The 26,117-nt window shown below is 36.1% G+C and overlaps 1 protein-coding gene across 1 annotated transcript in view; it reads right to left on the reverse strand.

Annotated features, from left to right (window-relative positions):
• Positions 1–26,117, reverse strand: part of LOC145692003 (uncharacterized) — a gene marked incomplete in the record, with an annotated part of 61,485 nt that overhangs the window by 14,698 nt on the left and 20,670 nt on the right. The window contains 2 exon segments of the mRNA XM_081767302.1: positions 8,532–8,673; positions 18,673–18,858. Coding sequence (XP_081623428.1) covers positions 8,532–8,673; positions 18,673–18,858 — 328 coding nt within the window.

Raw genomic sequence — 26,117 nt, forward strand, 5'->3', positions numbered from 1 at the left:
CAATGCTTCTTTATATTTTGTTAAAAAAAAAAAAGGCCTACCAACTCTATGAAATGTTATGGAAGTCCTCTAAATGATGAACAGCAACAGTTCCTTAGAAGGAAAGGCCGTTGTGATGAATGTTATTAGATGACTCATTTCCGAGATTCGAAGAAAGTAGCTGCAGACAGTGTATACCATAAGTACTGTAATTAAAGCTAATCATAAATGGAAAGTGAGTCGTTAAGATTACATGAGCATTGTTTACATTTTAAGTCGAGGTCACTCAGTCAGACAGTGTCTTCTAACTGAATCCTTTAAATTATAATAATAATCATCCATAACCACAACAAACCACTTCGAGGACTTCTCGTATTTCGCTTGCAGTGATATACCCAGTATTTCCGACATATTTTAAGCAACACAGATGTCTTTGTTTCCTCCATTCATAGAATTGTATGCCTCTTTTTGTTTAGAGACAGCAGACTTGTCATGTTTTTATCTCTAGCGGAACAAAGCAACGTTTTGATGATGATAGCGGAACGCGATCATTGACGTATCACTTGGATATCATGAGAACTTTTCTTAAAGAAACAACCTTGAACAACGACAGGACAATCAGCAGGCGTGTTCAAATGGGTTTTTCTGAAAAGGAATAATGCACTGTGATTTTTCGTGTACGAGAAACACTAGCCCTGAGCTTTCGGAAATACACGTTATATTTTTCGTAGCAAATTAAGACATGCTGGAACAAACTGGTGAGTGATTAACAATTGCGAACACGATACTCGGATTTTCAGTAGTAAGTAGTCTGTGCGAAGATAAGAACAGAAGCGTTCAAGAAAATTCTGGAAGACGATGCCGTGTACCTTGAACTTTGTTCATGAGCAAGGCCGTTTACTTTTGTGTTGACGAATAAACAGTAGCTATAACTACACAACAGAGTAGAATACTACAATAGTAATGTACACTCTGTTGAATTAATTGCCGGTGTGAGAACTAAAACTTAGTGATATGATTTTTCTTATTAAACGCTGTTCATTTTCCAAGGTCTTTTTCGTTTCATTTTTTTTTTTTTTTTTTTTTTTACGTAATTCTTACGTTTCTACAATATAAGCGTTTCAAAAATACCATTTTGTACCGAGATATGACCTTGGGCATTCTTCCTGCTTATGAAATTCCCAAGGGCACGTAACGCATATTGGTTAAATGTTTATATTTAGGCTGAAAAATAAAGAGTATGTATTTGGTGATATGATTCAAAATAAATGTTTGTTTCTAAATCTACCTTTTCATAGTTGTTGCTAATTAGCAATCATGACATCACAGCGGAATTGTGCAGTATCGAATTAAGAAACTATAGAACTAAACATGATATGTATTAGAATTACTAATTGAAAAGATTTCCCTTTTGAAGGAAACTTCAGCTTTTAAGTTTGCTGAAAAGAGAAATTGTCTTCGAAATTTCATTAACAAAGGAAAATTTCATAGTAGCAGAATGTAACATTTCGATTTCAATGTCATGCTAATTACAATTTATTATTAAGAATGTACGTGTTATTATATTCTTTCAACGTTCTGTGACATGTAAATTTATTTTACAGTTTACAAAATATGCTTTAAAAGACGGACTCTTAAAAAAAATGAAATGAAATGAAATCTTTGAGTTTTACGTCCCACGTTTATGCCGGTTAGGCTAAAGGAGACGGTGATGATGAGTAATGAATGAATTGGTGGAATGAAGAAAGTGGGAGGAAACGGGAGAACCCCGAGAAAACCCACGCATACGGGGTTTTGTCCACCACAAGGTTCACTTGGCGGGGGCTGGGATCGAACCCGGGACCGCAAGCACTGAGCCATCGCCCCCCCCCCAAAAAAAAAGAAAGAAAGAAAAAACTGCGACAATTTCTTTTTGACAAATTTTCACGATCAAACTCTTGTAAATTATAATGATTTTCTGTTACAATTCTAAAAGTTATTTATTAACTTCAGCATGTGTAATCATTACTTCTGTGTAGATTATTCAGAAATATCAATCCCAGTTTCTTTCGAAAATATAATTGACGAAAAAAGAAGTTCATATATCTTGCCAGGTTAGCGGACCACTAGTTGAAAACAATTGAATTTGAGAAACAATTAGCTTTATAATGATAAACTTCCAAATATTTTGTACAACGAATAACAACAAAATTTTAATATCATCATAGCGCCGACAAAAGGTTAGTTTTCTCTAAAGAAAATAAATTAGATGAATACAGGATAACACACTAAATTTTCTCGCTCCAATTTTTTTTTTAAACTAAATCATATTACGCTGCAGTTGTTATTGAAACATTTATTTGTGAAATACGAACAAATTTGTAAGGTCTTTTGGAAAACTTCGTTCAAAGAAAATGCCTCAAAAGTAAATTGATTCTTGTAGATTTTTTTCCTTGAGAAATGACTTACGTCATATATATGTTACGGCCATTAATGAAATATCAACAAAATCGAATGAGACGTATTTTAGAAAATTGTAAAATATAATAATAATAATAATAATAATAATAATAATAATAATAATAATAATAATAATAATAATAATAAGTAAACTACTTTGTTTACATTTTCACGAAAAATGATTTACGCAGCATTATAGTATTATCAATGAAATATTTAAGATGATGAAATGTTCGTATTTGTAAAATATGTGGAAAATAGCCTGAGTCGTTTTTTTGAGAAAATCGCCTGAAAAGAAGCCCACCCTCAAGCGTAAACTACTCTTTGTGGATTGTTCCAAGACAAATGTGTTACACCATATCATCGGGTTATTAATGAAATACGTATCTAGTATTTATGGCACATGAACAAAATCAACTAAGTCGTTTTTGAGTAAATCGTCCAGAGAAAACACACTCCAAAGACTCATGGACATTTTTCATGAGAAATAATTTACTTAGCATTATAAAACTATGAAGGAAATATGAGCAAAATCGACCAAGTCTTTTTGAGAAAGTTATTCGGAAAGAAACTCACCTCCAAGAGTGAACTACCCCTTCTGGATTTTTCCCCAGAGAAATGGCTTAATCGCAGTATAGGATTCTGAGAGTAAGATACTGATGTATGAAATATAAAAAATCAAACTTGTCTAGAGAAGCTTACAGGAGGCTTAAGTTTAACATTTTGTGTGAATACGTTGAATGGTATTAGTAGGTGAGTGTAGATGTACATTACACTGGGACGAACGGATGAACGGACATTCAAAAATCATCTTTTTCGGCATGCAAAGCCTATAAGAGTCTAAATCTCGTTAAAATCTCGAATTCGATTTTTTTTACATCACCACACTACACTATCTTCTCTCTTAGCGTCACTCGAAAGTAACAGGCTAAATTTTTACTTCTTTAAATGAAAATTACTTTTTTATATTTTGGAAACACTGACTTGCATACAAGTATTCTAAAATCAAAATAATTTGAAGAAACAGTAAGATTATTCTTACTACAGGGTTTGATCCCTACCCTAGTACTCAGAAAATTTTTTATTAGATTGTACCTAGGTATGTGTTAAAACTGCGTCTGCATCTCTTTTGATACAGGAATAAAATTTGAAATAGATTCAAATTAAAGTGCATAGTACACGTGGTATAAATTGTGACTTTCAAAAAAGTTTCATATGTGACATTCAACCCAATAAAATTATTTCCAGCGTGTGCAGTCAAGATTGTTACGTAGCACTGACCGAAGAAATCGTCGTGGCGTGTTTCTTGGTCGCCGTGAAGTTACTTCATTTAATGAGTCCTAATTACTAACATTAACGCATGGCAGAATGAAATGACAACGTTGTACCTATTTAACGTGTGTTTTCATGTTTGGACTTTGTTTCGTTCAAGTTCTCCTGTATACATACTTCTGATGTATCTGGGGTTTGTCATAACAGGATACTTCTATTCCACAAAGTACAATATGAAATTTAAGTTTTGAAATAACAACAACAACAAAAATTACATGTATTAACGTTCCAAACTATGCTTTAGGTAATTCTTATGGAACAGCTATATGGAGAAAAACTATACCGGCAAGATATAGCAAGAAGCGATTTTTAAAATCGACTCAGCATCCCAAAAATGAATTCCATCTTTACTCTTGTAATTCTATTGAAGTCGGAAATGGTAGCAATTCACCACCACTTCCGGTTTCAGTATTAATCTACATTAGATCAAAAACAGTAAGAGATACGCGAGAAATAGTTTCTGATACAGATTCACCAAATACTAACTGTGCCCCATCCCGGAACATTTTTTCTGAAAGAAACTCTGTTGATCACCATAGTGAAACAGTGGTAATAAATATATAAGAAGGAGTTTTTACTTTCGAGTGACACAGAAAAAGAATAAAGTATTTTTTTAATGTCAATCCGCAGCGTCGGTACGTTCGTCTAGATGAAAATAAGTTTATTTGCCTAATGGCCGTATCTTCGACATATCAAGGCAAATTTTGTGTAGTTCAACGTAGTGTTTTAAAGTATAATTCTCTAGGGTCTTTCTCAAATGCCCCTACCCTCCCAAAGTAAAGATAGTTTACTGAAGGGAGAAAATTAAAATTTGCTATTTTCTCGAAAACGGCTCTAGCGATTTTGATCGTATTTCATAAATAAATATATCAATAACAACAATATAATATTGTATAAGTCTTTTTTCTAGGAAAATTTCAGAAGGTGTAATCTACTCTTGGGAATTAGTTCTTACTGAATGACTTTCTCAAAAATTACTCTAGTGACTTTGTTTATATTTCATCAATAAATATTTAATTAATAATCACCATAATATGGCATGACTCATTTGTCTTCAAAATCTACGATGAGTAGTTTACTCTCGGGGGAGTTTCGGACGATTAAAAAAAACTTTGGCAGTTTCGTTTATATTTAATAAATGGTTCATTATAGATAGACCACATGAACTTGACATCTAGTCTTCCGTACCAAGTGATGTTATCGACTGAAGGAATTCCACTCCCATTCGGCATCCGCTCTCTCGTTTAGCAACAGCTCAACCCTTATTGGCTCAACGCGTGGGTGTGAGCTTTAGTTCGCATTTTTGCCACGAATCAAGACATTTTGGCAGCACTATAATAATCTGACAGTATGCAATAACTCATTTGTTTTGAGAACATTCATAAGGGTAGTATATCCTTTGGTGTGCGTTTATTGAACGATTTTCTCGAAAACGGCTTAAGCAATTTGGTTCACCTATCTATATTATAAAAATGAAAGTAACTGTCTTTGTGACTTCATCACTCTTGAACTACCCGACCAATCTCGATCAAATTTTCAACATAAATGAGGTTCGTGCCTGTGATGTTTTTTATCATTTCACTTTGACTGTAGAACTTAGGGGAGGGGGAAGGGGAGATATTTCCAAAAAATGGAAATGCCAGTGGTGATATCTTTGTGGTAATAATTCTTGAACCACCCGACTGATTTCAATCAAATTTTCAACATAGATGAGGTTCGGACCTAGGAGGCTGTCATTTCACTTTGACGATTCAACTTACGAGATGAGGCGGAGGAGGAGATATTTAAAAATGATTGGTAATGGCCGATATTAGTGTCGAATCTATAGTTTTCGGGGTCGCTGAGTTGAACAGCAACACTTCCGATCCCGTTTACATCCTAATCCAGCCCCGCAAATTGAGGGAGAGGGAGATGCATAAAAATTATGAAAAATGACCTATATTAGTATTAAATCCATAGTTTACAGAGTCGCTCAGATGAACAGTAACACTTCCGATGCCATGTAAATCCAAATTCAGCCTCGCAACTTGGAGGATGGGAAGATATATATATATATATATATATATATATATATATATATATATATATATATATATATATATGACGGAAAACTACCGATATCAGAGCGCGCTTCAGTAATAGTAAAAAGTGACTGACTCATATTACTAATTATTTCTTATTTTAACCCAGCAAAATGGGTAATTGACACTAGTGTTTCATAAATATCTGTTTCATTAATAACATGAATATATGGCATAATTCATTAGTTCTGTAACGACCCGCAAGGGGTATTTTTTTTACTCTTGGGGTGTTTTTTTTAACGAGTTTCTCTGAAAAACTACTCAGGCGGTTTCTTTATATTTGAAAAATATAGGTTTCATTAACAATCTGACATAATGGAATAACTCATTTGTTCTGAAAAAATCCACAAAGGATTGTTTATTCTTGGGGATGCATTTTTTTTTTTTTTTGAATGATTTTCTCACAAATGATTCAAGCAATATTGTTCATCTATATTATAAAATTCAAAGGGACTACGTTTGTGACTTAATCTCTTGAACCGGCCGACAAATCTTGATCAATTTTTTAAGATAGAAATGGTTCTAGCCTGGGAATGTTTTTAGCTGTTCACTTTGTCGGTAGAACCTAGGAGAGGGGGAGGAGGAGGAATTATAAAAAAATAAATCTTAATAACTCTTGACCCAAACGACCAATCTCGATCAAATTTTCAACAATCATAAGGTACCGCCTGGGATGTTTTCTGTCATTTCACTCTGACGGAGCAACGTAGGGAAGGGACAGGAGAGGGAGATATACAAAAATCAACATATATATAAAAGTGACTATGTTCGTGAGTTAATAACTCTTGAACCACCCTCTCGATCTCAATCAAATTTTCAACGTAGATGATGTTGAACATGGAAAGTTTTGTATATATATATATATATATATATATCATTTCACTTTGACGGTAGATCTTAGGGAGAAGGGGAAATATATGAAAATGAATAAAACTTAATAACTTTTGAACCACCCGACCGATCTCGATCTAACTTCCAACATAGATAAGGTTTTGGCTTGCTATATTTTCGTCATTTCAGTATTTATACTGCAACGTAGGGGAGGGGAGGGTGAAATATATGTAAAAAAAAAATAGTAAAATAAACGTGACTGTCTTTGTGACTTCATCATGCTTAAACCACCCGACCTATTTTAATTAAATGTTCACCATAGACGAGGTCCGAACCTGGGGTGGTTTTTATCATTTCACTTTGATGGTAGAACTTAGGGGAAGGGGAGGAGAGGTAAGATATATATATAACTTAATAACTCTTGAACCACCCAACCGATCTCGATCAAATTTTCGACATAGATGAGGTTCGGGCCTGAGATGTTTTTATCATTTTAATTTGACGGTAAGGGAGAGGGAGGGGAGAAACATTTTACAATAAATCAAAAATGACCGATATTAGTGTCGAATCTATAGTTTTCTAGGTTGCTGAAATGAACACTAACACTTCTGATGCCGTTTAAAACCAAATTCACTCCGCAACTTGAGGGAGAGGGAAGGGATATACAGGGTGAGTCAAAAGTCGTTGGACACCTGCATAAGTTTGAAAATCGACGGGAAAAGTAAAAAGTGATGATGGGAACAGAGGTTTGATGAGGGGCCGCAATTTTTGGAGTGTGTCATTCATGGCCGCCATCTTGAAATCCGCCATTTTGGATTCAAGTCATTTTTTAAAATGGGAACATTAATAACTTCTAAACTGTACAAGGTAAAAAAATACACCAGTAAATTCCTGAGCTCAAGCTAGTGTTATTTGATGTGTCATACACCCCTCTTCCCATTTAAAAAAGTTACTTGAATCCAAAATGGCGGATTTCAAGATGGCGACCATGAATGACATACACTCCAAAAGTTGCGGCCGCTCATCAAACTTCTGTTCCCATCATCACTTTTTACTTTTCCCGTCGATTTTCAAAGTTCTACAGGTGTTCACGGACTTTTGACTCACCCTGTATATACAAATGATCGAAATGACCAATATCGATGTCGAATTCATAGTTTTCGGGGTCGCAGAGATGAACAATGACACTTGCAATGCCGTGCCCGCAACATGGAGAAGGGAGGGTGATATTTAAAATCATTGAAAATGACCGATATCAAAGAGCGCTTTAGTAATCGTAAAAAGTGACTGACTAACGAAACATATTACTATTTTTAAAAAAATTAAGCCAGTGAAATGGATAATTGATGCTATATTTCATAAATAAATGTTTCATTAGTATCCTGATAACATGGCACAACCCATTTGTACTGAATAAATACTTCTTTAATAACCTAATAATATGGCGTAACTAATTCGTTCTGAAAAATCCTCAAATAGTAGTTTACTCTTGGGATGAGTTCTTGGATTATTTTCTCAAAATCAACTCAATTGATTTTATTAATGCGTCATAAATAAATTTTTCCTTAATAACCCTACAATAGGGTTAAATTTGATTTCTTATTAATAAATCTGCATAGGATAGTTTACTGTTGGGATGAATTTATTTATTTATTTATTTAATTCTCAAAAGCAACTCAGACAACTATATATATGATTGTGATTTTTTTTTTTTTTTTTTTTTTTTTTTGTCTGCGGAAACCATTCAAAGACTAAGGTGGTGATTTAGTTTCCTGAAGAAAGGATTCAAAATAAATACGGTATATCCATTAATACTGTATTTAGAATATCTGTTGTTTAAAAGAGAAAATGAGAGAAAATAATACTTACTGGTTTGCAGCTCGATGATTTCGATGTAGTTTCTCACCACAACAGTGACTGCCTGTTCTACATTTCTTACATATAAATCGGGATCACGAGACATCCCGCTTAAATTTGCTCTTCTAGGATCAAAGACGTCATATATTCCAAGCTAAAAGAAAGAAAGAACAAAAAAGAAAATTATGTAAGGTTTCTACTTTCACTTTTGCCTTGCAAAAGTAAATTTTTAAAAAGACAAAAAGAAAAGTGAATCTTCATATCGACCAGTTATTAGCATCCCTCAAGTGAAACTTAAGATGTATAATGTTAGTACTTAAATTACTTCACACGTTAACTCTTGAACGAAAAAAAATCTTTTATATATATAAGTGTGTGTGTTTCTTTGTGTGTGTGTGTGTGTGTTTTTCTCTGTGTGTGCAATAGATAGCTAGAAGGATTATCTCGTCCAAGTTCGCTCTATTTTGTACTATTGAAACCAGGGGTAAAAGAGGGGGAACGCAGTAATGTCGTTCCCCCACTTCCAAAAGATATCTATGGCGTCCCTTCACTTCCTAAAAAACACAATGGACAAATATAGGACGGGGGACGGTATGACATCATCCATCACCCTACCTTTAGAGATCCGCTTTTACCTCTGATTGAAACGAAGGTGTTTAATTGTAGAATGATAGAAGTTACACATTGCACTATCAGATGATAATAAACACCCTCAAGCGTGTGACATCTACCGGCCAAAATTGGAACTTCTAGAAATTGAAGTAAATGTGTTTCGTGTGATCCTCTTTACAGTATATTACGGATGAACATTATCGTCAAATATTGCTTTGTAAAGTATTGGTATTATGTACTGATAACTTGTGTTCGTTGCGTTACAACACCGGACCTTATTGGTTGTTTGGTTTATGGTTTAGTGTTGCTTTCAGAGCTGGGAATAAGACGTGAACCTATAGCTTAATATTGGATTCGAACTACCATGAGCTTCCATCAGGAATCGAATCCGGGTCTTTACGTTAATCATTATGGGAACTCTGGATGAACTTGCTGATTTGAATTGTAGAACATTATTTTATAGCAGTTTAATTCCCATTTACTCATAGTACGTACAGTGACACACAATCTGGTTCGTTTTTTGTATAAGTTCTTGCCCTTATTAGTCAGAAAGACATTTGCCAAAGGAAGTACAGTTAGTTACTGATGGATCTATCCCGGGACTGGCGGGGCCTATGCCCCTAATATTTTTAACGAAAAAATAATTGAGGCTATTATTTATATATTTTTGGAAGTTTATTGTAAACGTTGCCTTTTGTTCTCTGTAATGCAATGTGTAAAACAATACTTGAGGTCCACAATGTCAACGTCCAACGTAGGCATAATATCCATCAGGCATGGGTAAAAGTGGATCTGAAAAGGAAGGCGGACGCATTACGTCACGTCGTTCCCTTTGCCTATCTTTACCCATTGTAATTTTTGAGGAAGTGGGAGGACGCCATAGATATTTTGTGCAGGTGGGGGAACGGCGTCGTCTCGCGTTCCCCCTCATTTTTACCTCCGCTATCAGGAGAGAGTTAAATTGGAAATTTCTGCAGGACCCATGAAAATTGTAAACTCATAATATGCCCAGTGGTGGATCTAGGCCCCAGTTTGTTTTAGTGACAAAAATAATTTAAGCTATTATTTACATATTTTTGAAAGTTTATAGTAAATTCATGATATACCTATCATAGTCTGGGTTCTGGCTGCCTCCCCTCCGAGTTTTTAACTTCTAGATCCGCCACTGTAGTTAGTATGATCAAAACTTAACAATGTCGGTTTAGGAGAAACAAAATTGCCTTAGATTCCTAGAACTACAGAAGCATGATCAGTAAAGTGCATTTTTAATGGACAAAACATGGGGAGTGGTTTCCATGCTTCTAGTCCAGTAGCAGATTTAACGAACGATAGTATGAATGATGGGAGCGACAGTGACCCCGAGACAGGAATAAGATAAAGTATCAAGATCAATAGTTGTTTAGCTTTAACGGTGGACAAAAGACCAACGCTTACTTAAAACTCCGCCTACCAGTATGACATGTTACCTGTTCATGTTGTTTGGTATTCAGTAATCGCTTTTTTAACTGTAAATAAAGCTTTTGACATGAGTCAGTAACAAGTCAGAATCACATAATGGTGATCGAATCCTTTTTTAATCTGTTCCGGATCGATTCTGTGATTATGTTTCTGACAGCCTGTTAGTAACTGTATAAAATACAACGAAATCAATTTGATCATTCCGTTGGGATTTATTATTATTATTATTATTATTATTATTATTATTATTATTATTATTATTATTATTATTATTATTATTATTATTATTATCGATTATTTCGAGAACTACGATTTGTAATTCCTAAGTAGCACACTTCCTTAGCCCATATTAGCGAATGGTTGGTATATGGTTGAGAATTGGGTTGCAAAAATAGTTGAAAAATTCGTTGGCTCAACTTAGTTTAAAGCATCTGTTGGCCAACCAACAATTATCAACGATTTATGTAATTTATTCAGGAATTTTGGTCTCGTACTCACAATTGTAATTTTACTTCTTTCGTAAGGTTACGTTGACAAGTGATCGACAAAGCAGCCAATAGACCCAACGATGGCAATTGGGTAACTTAACGTTTCTCATTATTAGGCTTACTGTCCGTGCTGGTAAGGTTATCTCGTATTATAATTATTTAAACTTAATTTGCACATCAGTTTTGCTTACTTAGCCATATAATTTGTGTACATGCCTTTCGTGCGTGTGGTGGATTCAATTTTCGGTGAGGGTACGGAGTTTTCTGTAGCCATGAAGCAATTCTGGAGCTATATTAATTTTAGATTAAGCGAACTCTGGTCTAAAACCCCAGAAACAGTGATTATGGAAGCCAGTGAGTTAACATTACTTAGTTTAACATACTCCATCTGGTCAGCTATAGCCTTCGCCGGCTCTTACAATAGAAACTTAATTTAAAAGAAAATTGGGGGATATGAGAACAATTCCTGTCAGAGTTGTTGAGTTGATATGGACATAAAATTAATTTCACTTTATTTCTTTATGTAGCGACAAAATCATAAATGACGGAATATACTAGTAGAATCTCCAGCAACCAGTGATGATTTCAGGGAAAATTTCCTCCGGATCTGAGAAATTCCTCTCCTGGGACAAATTTTGGATCGTGCTCAACATGCGTTACCGGAATTTTCGCAGTACTACTTTAACCCCCTGTGTATTGAAATCCCTCTGGCGGAAATTATCTGCAATATCACTGCTTGTAGCACAGACTTTGCATCTAAGACTGGGAAACGGTAGACTAGCCAAACTGCCAAACGTAGGTCCTACGTTATAATTACAGTAGAGCGTCGATTATCCGAAGTAATTGATGGACATGGGTGTTCGGAAAACTGGTTTGTTCGGATAATCGAACTGTACATGTTTATTTGCCAAAAAGAAGTACTGTACAGTAAATTTGTTCATAAAAACAGGCATCTCTTTAAGTATTACAAAGTAACGTACAAAGGCAACTTTAGTAGGAATATGTAGTATGTGGTACAGTTTATTAAACAAAAATATGTACATATTACATACGCATTTTGCATGAACAATACACACAGTACACAAAATTAACGTTTAAAAAAATCCTTTAAGCGAGCGAGTACACAGTTCGGTTAAGCGGTCGTTCGGTTGACCGACGTTCGGATAATCGACGCTCTACTGTAGTTGGTTTGCCGATCATTTCCCAACCAACTCAACTACCAACGTAGCCGTTACAATAGGAATAAAATTGCTATTGGCGATACAAAGCTGACAGGAAATATGTTGGGTCGATGCATTTTAGCTTTATTTTGCGCAGTTACCAATTCTCGACCATTAACTGACGCAGGTCCGCAACCAGCCACAAAAGTTTGGCTTCTGTTACATGCTGATCCTTCATCTGGCGGGTTTCGAGGTTTCCTTTCCAGAACATATCACATTGGTAAGCATTGTTTCGCCTCATGTGGAAGTATATTGTGTTCATAGTGCATTGCGTAAGAAGCAAGACGGATGATTTGGAGTGTAGTTTTTTCTTTTACGCATATGTGTGTGTGTTGATGTATGAATATGTGACATTCGGAATTCATACACCAGTACCTATTTTGTATCAGCTGTTTTGATTTTTAATTATTAGGTTTAATTTTATTGTGTGTGCTTTAATTCTGTAAATAACCTAAAAATTCTGAATGAATTGTATACCATGACTTCTGTAAATAACTTACAAAAAACATTGACCAGCTTTCAACTGAGGAAAAATTTGCAATTAAGGTTAGACAAAATAAGCAAAGGGCAATTCAGGAGAGTGTTCGAAAAAAAAAAATCCAGTTTAAGTTTACAGGATATCTTATGGCAGTAGTGTTGTTTGCACCAGATACATTTCCTCAATTTATTTTAAATTTTCCTGGATAAACTGTGAATAAAGTGTGTTCAGTGTACATTTTTTATAACACTTCAGTCAACGCTGAAGAGGAATTCGGATCATTGTCAGGGACTGAGTTTGCTAGAAGGAATCGTTCGCAATAATCTAGAAAAAATATTTAGTGAATCTACAAAACTTTGAAATTAATATTAACTGTACCTATGGCGTCAGCAAGAGACGAAAAGTTTTTTTTTTTTTTCCACATGAGAGAGAATTGACACTTTCAAGGAATTGAATGTCCCAAGAAAGGTTATCACCATTGGTTATGCTTTCCATCGAAAAAGACCTGACAATAAGAATACCAGAGTTCAACCGCATGTATTAGACAGATTTGCTCCAATCAAAGAAGAGGAGAATGAACTTACTAATTAATTAAGGTGATTAATCGGATAAAATGTTCTGCATTGTTAAAAACAGAATTTTATTTAATGTAACATGTCACATAGCATTTGCATCTAAAGTTATGCTGATTAGTCAATGAGTCAACTTTATATCTTCTCTTATCGTTCGTACTGCAACACCCGAAACCACAATCCACCGGGCGCCACTGGTTGAATCTATGTACACGGCTACCGAAAGTAAGTTCACTAACCATGAAGCCACAGAAAAGCCCTGTATGAACGTAAACATTTATTTTTATTTTGGTTTGTATTATTATTATTATTTCCGTCCATGGACAAAAGTACTTATGCAAGTATACGCGTACCGGTATATAAGTTGTTCTTCCTTCTATCAGAGAAGTGCTCGGAACTGGAATCGAAAAGCAAATTATATCACAGCTCCTTTCTTCACGTTTCAAACTTTTTTTTTCCTTTTCCAGAAATAAAAACAAAACGAAAATACTCTCTCCCGCAATACACTTAGTGGCATCCATTACGTGGGCGATGGCCTTGAGATTAGGTCTTTGTAATTTTAAATATCTGTTATTTTATTGCGTTGGTTCATGTACCGTGGCAGCCATATGCTAATTTACTTTTGTAGCGAAACCTGGTAAAACATTGGAAATGCTGTTGTTCGCTGAGTAATTCCACGAAGTAAACATGTCGGAGTTACCATGTAACATTCATTTTATATGTCCCGATTGTTCAGTGTACTAAAGCGAGTGTGTTTTCTTGTACTTTGAATTTAAATATAAGGATATTTGGAGTCGAAGCAACAATACACACATTATCTATGAGACTATTCGTCGTATTTGTAAAATAAATTTTTGTGTGCCTAAGGGTATGGCTGTGTGATATACGAATTTGGATATCGCAAAACGATATCGACAAAATGTCGATGCTCGATTGATATATCGAAATACCTATATATCGATAAGTAAAATTTTTCGATATTTGAAAATATCGATCTATCGATTAATTAATCAATATATCGAAATATCTATATATTGATAAGTGGCATTTTTCGATATTTGAATTTATTGATTGACCGATTGATTAATCGATATATTGAATTATATCGCTCATACGGACAAACAAATTCAAAAATTCCCTTTTCGGCATGTAGAGAATATAAAATGTGCAAATCCGTTGAAATCTTGGATTAAATTTTCTCAACAATCGCTCTTTTATCGCCCTCGAAAGTGAAAAGGATCTAGCAAGTTAGCAATTGAACTTTTGATTCTTGTGTAGGGCATCACCAATCGTAATTTAAAAAAAAAAATCATTCCGTTTTACGTCTCACGATTATGCTGGTGTAGGCTAAAAGAGATGGATGATTCATGGAACTGAGTGGTTGTGAAATAATGGGTGGAATGAGAATGTAGCAGGAAACGTGACAATCCACGGACACGACGTCGTCCACTAACTACATCGTTTTATAAGAAAATTGAAAATATTGACAATATCGAAAATATTGATATATCGATCAGTAAAAAATTTCGATTTCGATTTTTGAAAATAACGACCAATCAATTAATATATTGAAATATCACACAACCTTACATCTATGAGTTTCGTTTAGGCCAGAAGGGTGAAGGAAATTTCCCTTTAAATATAGCATAAGTATGTTTAGAGTCGAACCAATGATACACCCATATGTGCCCTTTCTTGGTCAAATAATTAACATGTTTGTTCTGTGCACTGATCCTGGGTTCGATCTCTAGTGAGGGTATAAACTATCGAATAAAACTCCCAAGAGATGGTTTGGGTCCCACTTTAAGCAGTAGATCTGAATCATATAGCTGTGGATATGTTAAAAATATCTACTTTTTTTTTAAAGCAGAAAATAATTCATTAGTATTATTTATATACAAAAAAATTGAAGTCTGTGCTAAGCCAAACAAATTAACACCTTATCCAAACTAATTTTACATGAGATATTAATTTATTTGGCTTAGCACAGGGTCGAAGTAAGAACCTCCTGTTTTAGAAGTCGATTTAAAAGGAGCAATAAACTGCAATCAATCCAGTTCTCTTTGTGGGCAATATGTGGCCGAGCATCCTGTGTTCTAATCTTACGGGATACTCGGCCCGAATACAAAGTGTTCTGACTGAAATTTTTCCAGGATTTTTTCCCTTAGTCTTACTAGGCGAATGACTGGATGCTGCCTTTAAGTACAACCCCTGACTAATTATCCTCCGCTTCCTTTTTTATTGTTGTTGATTGTTAATGATTTCAGTGTACATTGGCCTTACAGACTGTATGTGGATGATTGTTGAATATATAAATAGTAGTTTGATCGAATTGCTTATTGATTTAGGCACAGAGCAACGAATTTAAAACCCACTTTTGAAATGAAAATAAAATGAAATTATTGAGTTTTACGTCCCACGTTTATGCCGGCTAGGCTAAAGGAGACGGTGATGATGAAATAATGAATGAAATGGTGAAATAAAGAAAGTGGGAGGAAACGGGAGAACTCCGAGAAAACCCACGCACTTGGTGTTTGTCCACCACAAAGTCCACTTGGCGCGAGCTGGGATCGTACCAGGGATCCCAAACACCAGAGGTGAACGCTCTACCACTGAGCCACCGCGTCCCCCTGAAGCCATCTTTTGTATGTACGTTATATTCAGTGGGTCTAATTATGTAAAGTAATGCAAATGTGTGCACATATTTCTTAACAAACATTTCAATAAAACTATTAATCTATACCCATATAAAAGAGTAAATCTCCTGACTGACTCACTCATTAATTCATCAACAGATCTCCGAAATTACCATACACAGCACCTTTGTGTGTATGTGTGTGTAGAAATGTGCGTTTTTCCAAGCGATATTCTATACCAAAATAAATATGGGTTTGTGTCTGTTTCTTGGTTTATGATATATTTTTTTCTTTGCAGATTGGATTTAGGCAACTCGTACAACACACTTGACAAGATGTATAACTTTCAGAAATTTAATAAGATGGTTAGGTAACCAATATGATCTCTGTGATAAATTGGGTAGCATAGCTTCCACTTGCTTGCCACTAGCGCAATGGCAGTTTGAAAACCAATATAGATAGCCAGCCCCGAACTTTTGCACTCACTACACTTCTGTCTAACACAGAAAAGAATCAACAGTTCAAAATCTGTCCACCTAAATGAACAAAGAAAGCTCAAAATGACAAGATGACAACTCCTCGTACAGCAAGTAAGACAAATCGTCCAACGCTGGCTTACTAACGTTATGACATTTAGAGGGAAATTCAGAACTTCATTAGTGAAAGGGGATTTTAGCTGATACGCAAAGCTGCTTTTCTATGTCCGAACTAGAAACTACATGGTGTAATACAATTTCATAGTAAACTTTGCATATATGCAAAGCTGCGCGCTAAAGGTTAAATTTGAATGTTTAGTTTCCACTCAGTGTTTCCATTTTCTACCACTAACAAGGTACATTCGCGAAGTGTCCCCTAGGGATTCGTCTAAAATTGATTTAAATGCAAAGTTCTCCGCGGCCCAAAGTGTATTGTACTAATTTTAGAGGCCCATAGGGTAATTTTCATATTTATGGACCTTCACATATCTGGAATTCATTCATTACTACAACGCTTGATTGCAAAACTGCTTTCAGTTTCTTTAGATGTAACTGAACATGAATGTTGGCATATCCAAAACAAATTGGATCAAGTACTGCTTCTCTGACATGTGCTATCCACACCGGCCGCCATGTTGGATTCAACTTTCGGTTTTTCAAATGGGAATAGGTGCATGTGATACATCAAATTCATATAAAAAAAAAAAAAATCGGAAATTCATTGGTGTAGTGAGTTTTACGGTAGCTTGTAGTATTTGTTAAATGTGAGGCACTTCACAAATTCAATCATTAAAAAGTTGTGCCGGGCCCCGTATGTATATGTGATCTTTTACGTGATTTATTGTTGACGAAATGTTTTCTGAACGTACATACATGCAGACACACAGATGTAAATAGGATATGGTAGATCTTCACCAAAATCTGGTCGTATCTAGATTTACATTAGGCATTTTGTTCGTAATACAATACTTCCTTGCTATAGTATAACATGGAAGTAATAACAATCACTCACAGAAATGTAAGATTATGACACCAATGTTGTAGATAGTTTGTTTATACCTACAGTACTTTTCCAGTTAGAAATTGTTTTCATTTGTCAACATCAAAAACGTAAGCGTATTCGCGTATTCGCTGTAATGTGTATTCGCGAAGTGTCTAGAGGGATTTAAAATAAATATCTCGCAAATGGTACAAGCTACCGTAAAACTCACTACACCAATGAATTTCCGAGAAAATTTTATATGAGTTTGATGTATCACATGCATCTATTCCTATTTAAAAAAAACGAAAGTTGAATTAAATATGGCGGATCCAAGATGGCGGCCGGTGTGAATAACACATGTCAGAGAAGCAGTACTTGATCCAATTTGTTTTGGATATGCCCACAATCAGGTTCAGTTACATCTAAAGAAACTAAAAGCAATTTTCTGACCGAAAGTTATAGTAGTGTGTGATTGAATTCCGGGTATATGAAGGCTCATAAATATGCAAATTAGCCATACGGGCCGCTAAAATTAGTACAATACACATTGAGCCATGGAGAACTTTGCATTTAAATTAGTTTTACATGAATCCCGAGGGGACACTTCGCGAATGTACCTTGTAAGAGTCAGAAGCGAGGATGAAATGAATTGCTGATACTAACCGTAACATCCTACAAAAGGTTTGGCAGAAGATAACAATTATCGGCTTGATGTGTGCCGTGTTACGTGAAGTGCTCACATAAAACACTTTTGACAGGCGTATGTTTGAAGAAAACTTTGACAGTTTACCTTTCTTAGTACATGTCTCACAATAACATATGTTTATGACATTTCACACGATACAATTTCTGAAATCAGGTCTATCATTTTGACTTACCCTGTATGTCAACGATATTCATATGGTTATCCCAGTTATAGGAAATCTTAGGTACTGTAAAAATACTAATATACCATTGAACATTGGTAATCTTTCATCAGATTCCGTCATTTTCATCAATGTTTAAGTTAAAACTATCTTAATACAGAACAATTATTAATTACATCAAAGTTCGTTAGGTAACTGGGACGTAGTTCTGCACCGGAGGTATAAAACCTTTATTGAAAGAAAGAAATGCTCGTTTCCTTACGACCTCTTGCGTCTTTACATACGTATGACTCCATCTTTGACCTTTTTTGTGCATAAATTATTTAGTTTATTAAAATAATAAATGGGCTCAAATCTTTATTTACCTGTTGTAGCGTTGGTGTAAGAACTACAAATCCTTCGACGATGAAGGTCGGGATCACCACATTGACTCGAGTAGGCCGCAGCAAGCGATAGACATCTCGCAGAGGAAATGACATCATGTCTTGAATAAGTTGACGTAAGCCTCTTCTTTCCAGTGGAAGCACTAACAATAGCTTGTAACGATCATCCTAAAGAAAAGAAAATGAAAAATTAGAGGAACAAAGTATAAAATAAAAGATACACGAAAGATATTTGAAAAAAAATTAATTTATTCAGCAACTTCCCCATTGTCTTACTCCTTTCACCTGGATTATTTAATACTTTCAGCGGTTTTCCCTTTCATGTTTTTCTCTTTAAACCGTAGAAGGAAAGAAGTGTTCGTGGTTACCCGAGTGCTTAGCGCGCATGGTTACTGCCTCAATGTCCAGTTAGGATGTAGTAAGAAAGCTTTTAGGAAGTACCGACGAATTGTGTTCCTGAAGTTGTAGATCACATGTGTAGCCAGCAAGTTGTTCTAAGGGGGGAAAGCGACCTGAAATGACCCGCATGCTGAAAAATTCGTGTAAGAAATCCAATACAAAGTTTGCAGTGGTCAGTCTAGCACTATCCTACATAGACCATTGCATATTCCTGGTCAAAGTAGTAACAACCAGCTGTGGAACCGGTTATTTCAGATAGGTTTTGAGACTAATTTGGTTGCAGACAATCTTGGCCCCTTCACAGTCCAGATCTTAATACGTTCACAACCAGTAGTTACACAAAGTATCTACTGTATATGCCTAGACCAGTTAATGCCTATACCAGTTGTTCCTAAGAGTTGATTTCTATCACTTCCTGTTTGAATATAAATAATGGAACTTATTCTTGGAACACTGAATCAATTGCAAAAACACTTAATTAGTATTGAAGCCGGAACTACTAGTAGATGTAGCTCTAGGTTTGGTAGAGTGTTATGGGTGATAATATGTTCTCTGAGACACTGAATTAATTACAAAAAAAAGACGCTTCTCGCAATCTATTACCGTTTTGTTCTATGGCGAGCAACGTTAAAACGGAAAACAGTTGATTTCTACCATTTTCGGTTTGAATAGAGTTAATGAAGGAGATGGAATCTATTCTTGGGACTCTAAACCAATTGCAGAAAAAAAAAAAACGCTTCTCGATATATTTTTCCGTTTCTGCTCTATGGAAATCAATGTTGAAACCGGAAGTACTAGTAAATATCAACCACTTTGAGTTTCTGTAGAGTATTGCGGGTCTTAATGGTATATTCGCTTGAGACACTTAATCGATTGCAAAAAATGTCTCGTTATCTATTACCGGCTTCGTTCTATGGCGATAAACGTTGATACCGGAAATGGTTTACTTAAACCACATTCGATTTAGAGGGTTAACAGAGGAGATGAAGCCTACTATTGGGACGCTTGATTGATTGAGAAAAAAATTCTTGATATCTTATATTTTTGAACTCTATAGAAATCAGTATTCAAACCGGAAGTAATAGTGAATTTCAACCACTTTCGGCTTTGGTAGAGTGGTCGTGATAATCATGTGCCGTCTTCTTGAGAAGCTGAGATGTTTGCAAAAAAAGAAAAAATCTTTTCGCTATCTGTTTCTGTTTTTGTCCTATGGCGATAAACGTTGAAACTGGAAATCGTTAATTTGAACCACTTTCGATTTGAATAAACAGTTAACGGAGGATATGAAACCTATTCTTGGGACACTGAATCGATTACAACAAACCGCTACTAGATATCTCTTACTGTTTTTACTGTGATACCTTTCGACAGATGGACGGACGGACGAAACCGTTATACTACCTCGGATATTTATACAAGCATAGTTTGGAAGTCATATGAAACGTACTGTAGGTCATATGGCAAAATGCAGGTTTCATAGGAAAGAGACCAGCATAGACAAGTGAGAAACTTAGAAGGGTATCCAACTTAAAATACGTTGTAGGTAATTTTTAAAAAAATGAAATTTGAGAAAGTTGTGATTTACTTTTACGTTATCAGTTCACCTCATGAACACTAGTCATCAATTATTATGTCATTTATTTTCTCTATCTGATCAAAATGCATCGGTTTTCATTTTTTTTTAAATAAAAAATCTGTTCATAGTGTGCATAGCGTAGTGTGATACTCCAGCGCCACATCTCAAACAGTGATGCCAAGCCGATGTAAAAAAAAATCCATTTTGTGGGATTTCGATTCGTCACTGTCAGGAAAAATTGTCAAAAATTGGGACTTTGATTGAAATTAAGACACAGCTTGCCTAGAAAGTAAGGTTGACCTGATGGTCCCGTCCCTAGCATCACTACCACATACTCGAGAGGCTGCCTCAGTGACTAATTTCACTATCCGTTCTATTGCCACCGTGTGGCATGGATAGACTGTGGAGTAGAGACCTGCACGGGCCGGGCTCGGCCCGAGGCCCGAAACCCGGCCCGGCCCGCAAGCCGGGCTTGGGCGGGCCGACTCTGTTATTTCTTTGGGCCGGGCCGGGCTTGGGCGGGCCTACACTGATTTCTGGGCTGGGGCCGATTAATTGCAGTAATTATTGACTTTCGTTAAACGATAATTAGAATGAAGGCAAGCGTCGAAGAAGTGTTCCCGTGAAAAATGATACAAAATGAAACTTTTAAAATGTATCGGGCCCGGGCCGGGCTTGGGCCAAGAATTTTAAAAAACTTATCGGGCCGGGCCGGGCTCGGGCCGAAAATCTCCAAAACTTTTCGGGCCCGGGCTGGGCCGGGCCTAGGCACATTCGGGCTGGATTGGGCTCGGGCCGAAAAATTCGGCCCGTGCAGGTCTCTACTGTGGAGGACTATTCTGGCACAGTGTTGTCAGAAAGTGAAAGTTTGTCCATGAGCTATTTGTTTGATACCGTCCTTAGTACTGGTGGTACTGTTATTGAAACATCAGTGCTTTCCTAAAAGATCATTTCAGTATAATCTTTCGCCTCAAAATTCAGTCTGGGAATGATGTTATATCTAATAGTGTTATGAAGATTCTCTGCTTCGTGTTTTCGAGCACTAAGAATCTCATGTAAATCATCTTGTCGGACAGCAAGTAAACCATCAGTCATCATGGCGAAAAGAACATTCTCTGGGAGTGCCAGAAATACATTCGTCTGAATGGATGAGCGGATTACAGCTTGGTATTCATTTGGTAAGTATCTAGACCTATGAATGGTCTCAAAGACGTGAGAGGACCATTAGCAATGGAAGACTTGAGATAAGTATGTCAGGTCTCTACTGAGTTTTCTGAGCTCTTCTGACTATGATGAGGTAAGTCACATTTTATTGGTTTGAATGACACCACTGGAAGCTTTTCACAGTCAGATAGTTTTGAACCTATGGGACCTGTGTAAGAACAGAGGCTTTAATTAGCACCAATATGCGTGAAGAGAGCTCGGAAAGGCAGTTCATTAAAATGCAAGAGATAAATAGCCTGTTAGTTCCTTTAATTTTCGACGAATACTTCCCTTCCAACCAGTGTTAGTGTTTGTTCCATCACACCCAAGAACCTTAATGTCATCAAAGCCACCTTCGATTTGGTTCATGATGTACTCGAAAACAGCCGTGGTCTCATCATGGCCAGAGCCAGAGGATGGTGTCACGTCACCAACGTATTGAGAGTTAGGTTCAGCCACAAGTGATAAGTGCTCTTCTCTAACGATGCCTGCGTGTGTTTTAGTGTTTTCCCTTTGACCATCAAAGTATAGGCTTTTAATGGGATCATCATTTCTAGAACTTTCTTTTAAATTCCGAGCAATTTTAATTTTCGCACGCCTTAGTTTGCCCAATTATTGCAGAGTTATGTTGCTAGATTGTTGAGAAGTTATAATTCCAGCCTTTAAAGCTGCCTGAAGCACAGTTGATGTTATATGTGCCGCAGCACTTTCGCTTACATTGTATCTCTGAGCAATCATAGCAGTTTCAGTCAAATGTAGCTTCGGTTTAGATGTTCTGTCTCTGGGTTTGGTCTCTTCCTCAGAAGAGCTTTCCTCTGCTTTGTCTTCAAGGTCTGCTTCATTGTCACTGAAGTCATTTTTGTGATATAATAAATAATATTGACTTTTTAAAAAAGAAATACAGAATTTTCTATGAAAATAGTGTTTAGCAAAGTATTATCTGTAACGGCCAATTCATATAAGCTGAAGGCAACAGTAACCAAATATAGCGCTTGAGAAATGGCGCCCAATTTGAAGCGTATCCGACTCGTTCCTGATTAGTGATGAGCGCAAGAGTCTTGGTCTTGCAGTTTTTGCAAGAGTCTTGCATGCAAGACCAAGACCAAGACCAAGACCAGGACCAGGAATCCCGATGCAAGACCAAGACCAAGACCAAGGGATGCAAGACCAAGACCATACCTGCAAGACCAAGACCAAAACCAAGACTCTTGCGCAAGAGTCTTGCACAAGTACCGGCACTACTTGAATTTTTTTATAGAATATAAAAAAGAAGGGGGATGGATTTCTTGGCTTCAGTAAAAATGCTACTGGAGTGAATGTGTTCCCAGTAGTTTATGCAGTCCGTGTGAGTCGATCTGCTCCTGTAGCATATAGCTACTGTATGTCGTATTCTGAATTGTTTGTTTGCGTTTTCTGTAGATATTCCTCGTTTTCAAGCCCCACAGGTATCATATTACACCATGTGAGATTTTTGGTGGACCAACACCGTGTGCGTGGATTTTCTTGGCGTTTTTCCGTTTCCTCCTACTTTCTTCATTCCACCATTTCAGTCATTTCTCATTATCACCGTCTCCCTTTGCCTTGGTGCATAAAAGTGGGGCGTTAAACTAGACACTTCATTTCATTTCAAAGCATAATAGTGGTGTTCTTTTCCCCAAACTAAAGAGAAATGTAATATTTAACATCGGTAATTCCGTACACCATAGGTGTTGACTAAATGGGTATGGCCTTGGCTCCGAGACTCAAGCATCCGTTGGAAATTTTTAATGTGTGCTCATAAAATTAATATCAAAATAACGTTTTCAAGACATTGACAAAACCTTAATGCATGTGACCGCAAGTTTGATTTCATGGGCAGATTCTTATGCGTTGAATAATTGTTTATCAATATAACTTTTAGAGTCCTTAGGTATACGGCACATCGAGGATTGAGCGATATAACATCATAGGCCTACTACAACAATAAATCTATATTATAAAATTGAAAGTGACTATATTTATGACTTCTAATCTTTTGAACCACCCCACCGATCTCGATTAAATTTTCAACATAATTGACGTTTAGGCCTGGGAATCTTATAATCATTTTACTTTGACGGTAAAACTTAGGGGAGGGGAGAAGGGGGAGTTATAACATAATAAATAAACTTAATAACTCTTGAACCAAACGACCAATCTCGATTAAATTTATAACATAAATGAGGTTTAAGCCTAGAATGTTATTTGTCAGTTCACTTTGACGGAGCAACGTAGGGGAAAAGGAGGAGGGGGAAATATACAAAAATCAATATAAATAAAAATAAAAGTTACTAAGTTTGTGAATTAATAACTGTTGAACCGCCCAACCGATCTCAGTCAAATTTTTGACATGTATGAGGTTTGGAACTGGAAAGTTTTTTAGAGTTTCACTTTGATGGTAGAACCTAGGGGAGGAGAATGGGAGGAATATATATAACTTAATTACTCCTTAAACACCAGAGCGACCTCGATCAAATTTTCAACATCGATGAAGTTCAGGCATGGAATGATTTTTATCAGTTTACTTTGACGGAGCAACGTAGAGGAGGGGGAGGAGGGAGATATATATGTAAAATAATAAAAATATAAGAGATTGCCTTTGTGACTTCATCACTCTTGAACCAGCCGATCGATCTCAATCAAACTTTCAATATATATGAGGTTCGGATGTGGGTTGGTTTCTATCATATCATTTTGACGGCGCAGCTTAGGGGTGGGGGAGGGAAAATATATTTCAAAATGATCGAAAATGACCGATATTAAACTGGAATCGATAGTTTTGGGGGTCGCTGAGATAAACAGTGACCCTTCCGATGCTGTTTAAATCCAAATCCAGCCATGTAGCTTGGCGGAGGGGAGGGAAGATATACAAAAATGATAAAAATTGACGAATATTAGTGTCGAATGCATACTTTTCGAGGTCGCTGAGTTGAATACTGACACTTACGATACCGTTTACGACTAAATTCAGCCCCGTAACTTGGGGGAGAGGGATACATAATGAACAAAATGACCAAATATTAGTGTCAAATCCATAATTTTCGGCGTCATTAAGGTGAACAGTGATACTTCGGATCTCGTTTAAATATAAAGTCAGCACCGCAACTTGGGGGAACGAGAGGAAGGAGATATATAAAAATTATCGAAAATGACCATTATCAATGTCGAATTCATGGTTTTCGAGGTCTTTGAGATGAACAATGACACTTCCGATGCCGTGCCTCGCAACATGGGGAGGAGATATGTAAGTTTATTGAAAATGACCGATATTAGGGCCGAATCCATAGTTTTCGGAGTCTCTGAGACGAACAGTGACACTTCCGATGCCGTTTAAATCCAAATTCAGCACCAAAACTTGGGGGGGGGAGGAGAGAGAAATATAAACATCATCGAAAATGACCGATATCTGAGAGCGTTTTAGTAATAGTAAAAAGTGACTGACTAACGAAATATATTATTATTTTTTTAAGTTTAACCAACGGACTGGTTAATTGAAGCTAGTAATCCATATTCACAAGTGAAACTTCAAATAACTTGGATACCGTAATTTTGTATTTCTAATACAGGTCAAAAGTATTTATATAAATTGAGTTTACACAAAAGAGACAGCTGAATCGTTTTCAGTTTTCACTCAATTATTCTAAAATATTAAAAGGTTGGATTATAATAATTATTATTTTAATTTTCTCTCTCTCTCTCTTTTTTTTTTTGGTCAATATTGGTGAACATATTATCATCATCATCCTCATAGCTATTCTGCAATTATTGGCAGGTTACTTGCTGCAATTGAGAAGCTTCGACGTACGGTGGTAATCAGCTAGTCTCATCGTCTTGACGTAGCAATTTTCTGTTTTAATATCGTCTTTTAACTACAGTCTCCTTCGGTCTCTTCCTCTCTTTCCTTCCACAATACCCTCTAGCACGTCCCGCATAATATAGTTTCTCCTCAGCCAATATCCAACCAGTTTCTTTTCCTCCTCTTAACAATATCTAAAATTCTTCTTCTTTTCCCCTACTGCTAATATTTCTAACACCTCATTCGTTTTCCGTTCAACACAGCTAATTCTCTCCATTTTTCTCCATGTCCATGTTTCGAAAGCCTGTAATTTTTTCATCGCTTTTCCGTAATGTCAATGTTTCTGCCCCACAGAGTACATATTGGAAACAGTAAAGAAAATCTCAATATTTAATTGGAAGTTTAATACAAGGATTAGCTAATCGTGGTTGAAAA

The sequence above is a fragment of the Thermobia domestica genome, chromosome 8 (genome assembly GCF_964235325.1).
Source record: "Thermobia domestica chromosome 8, izTheDome1.hap1.1, whole genome shotgun sequence".
NCBI classification, from domain to species: Eukaryota; Metazoa; Arthropoda; class Insecta; order Zygentoma; family Lepismatidae; genus Thermobia; species Thermobia domestica.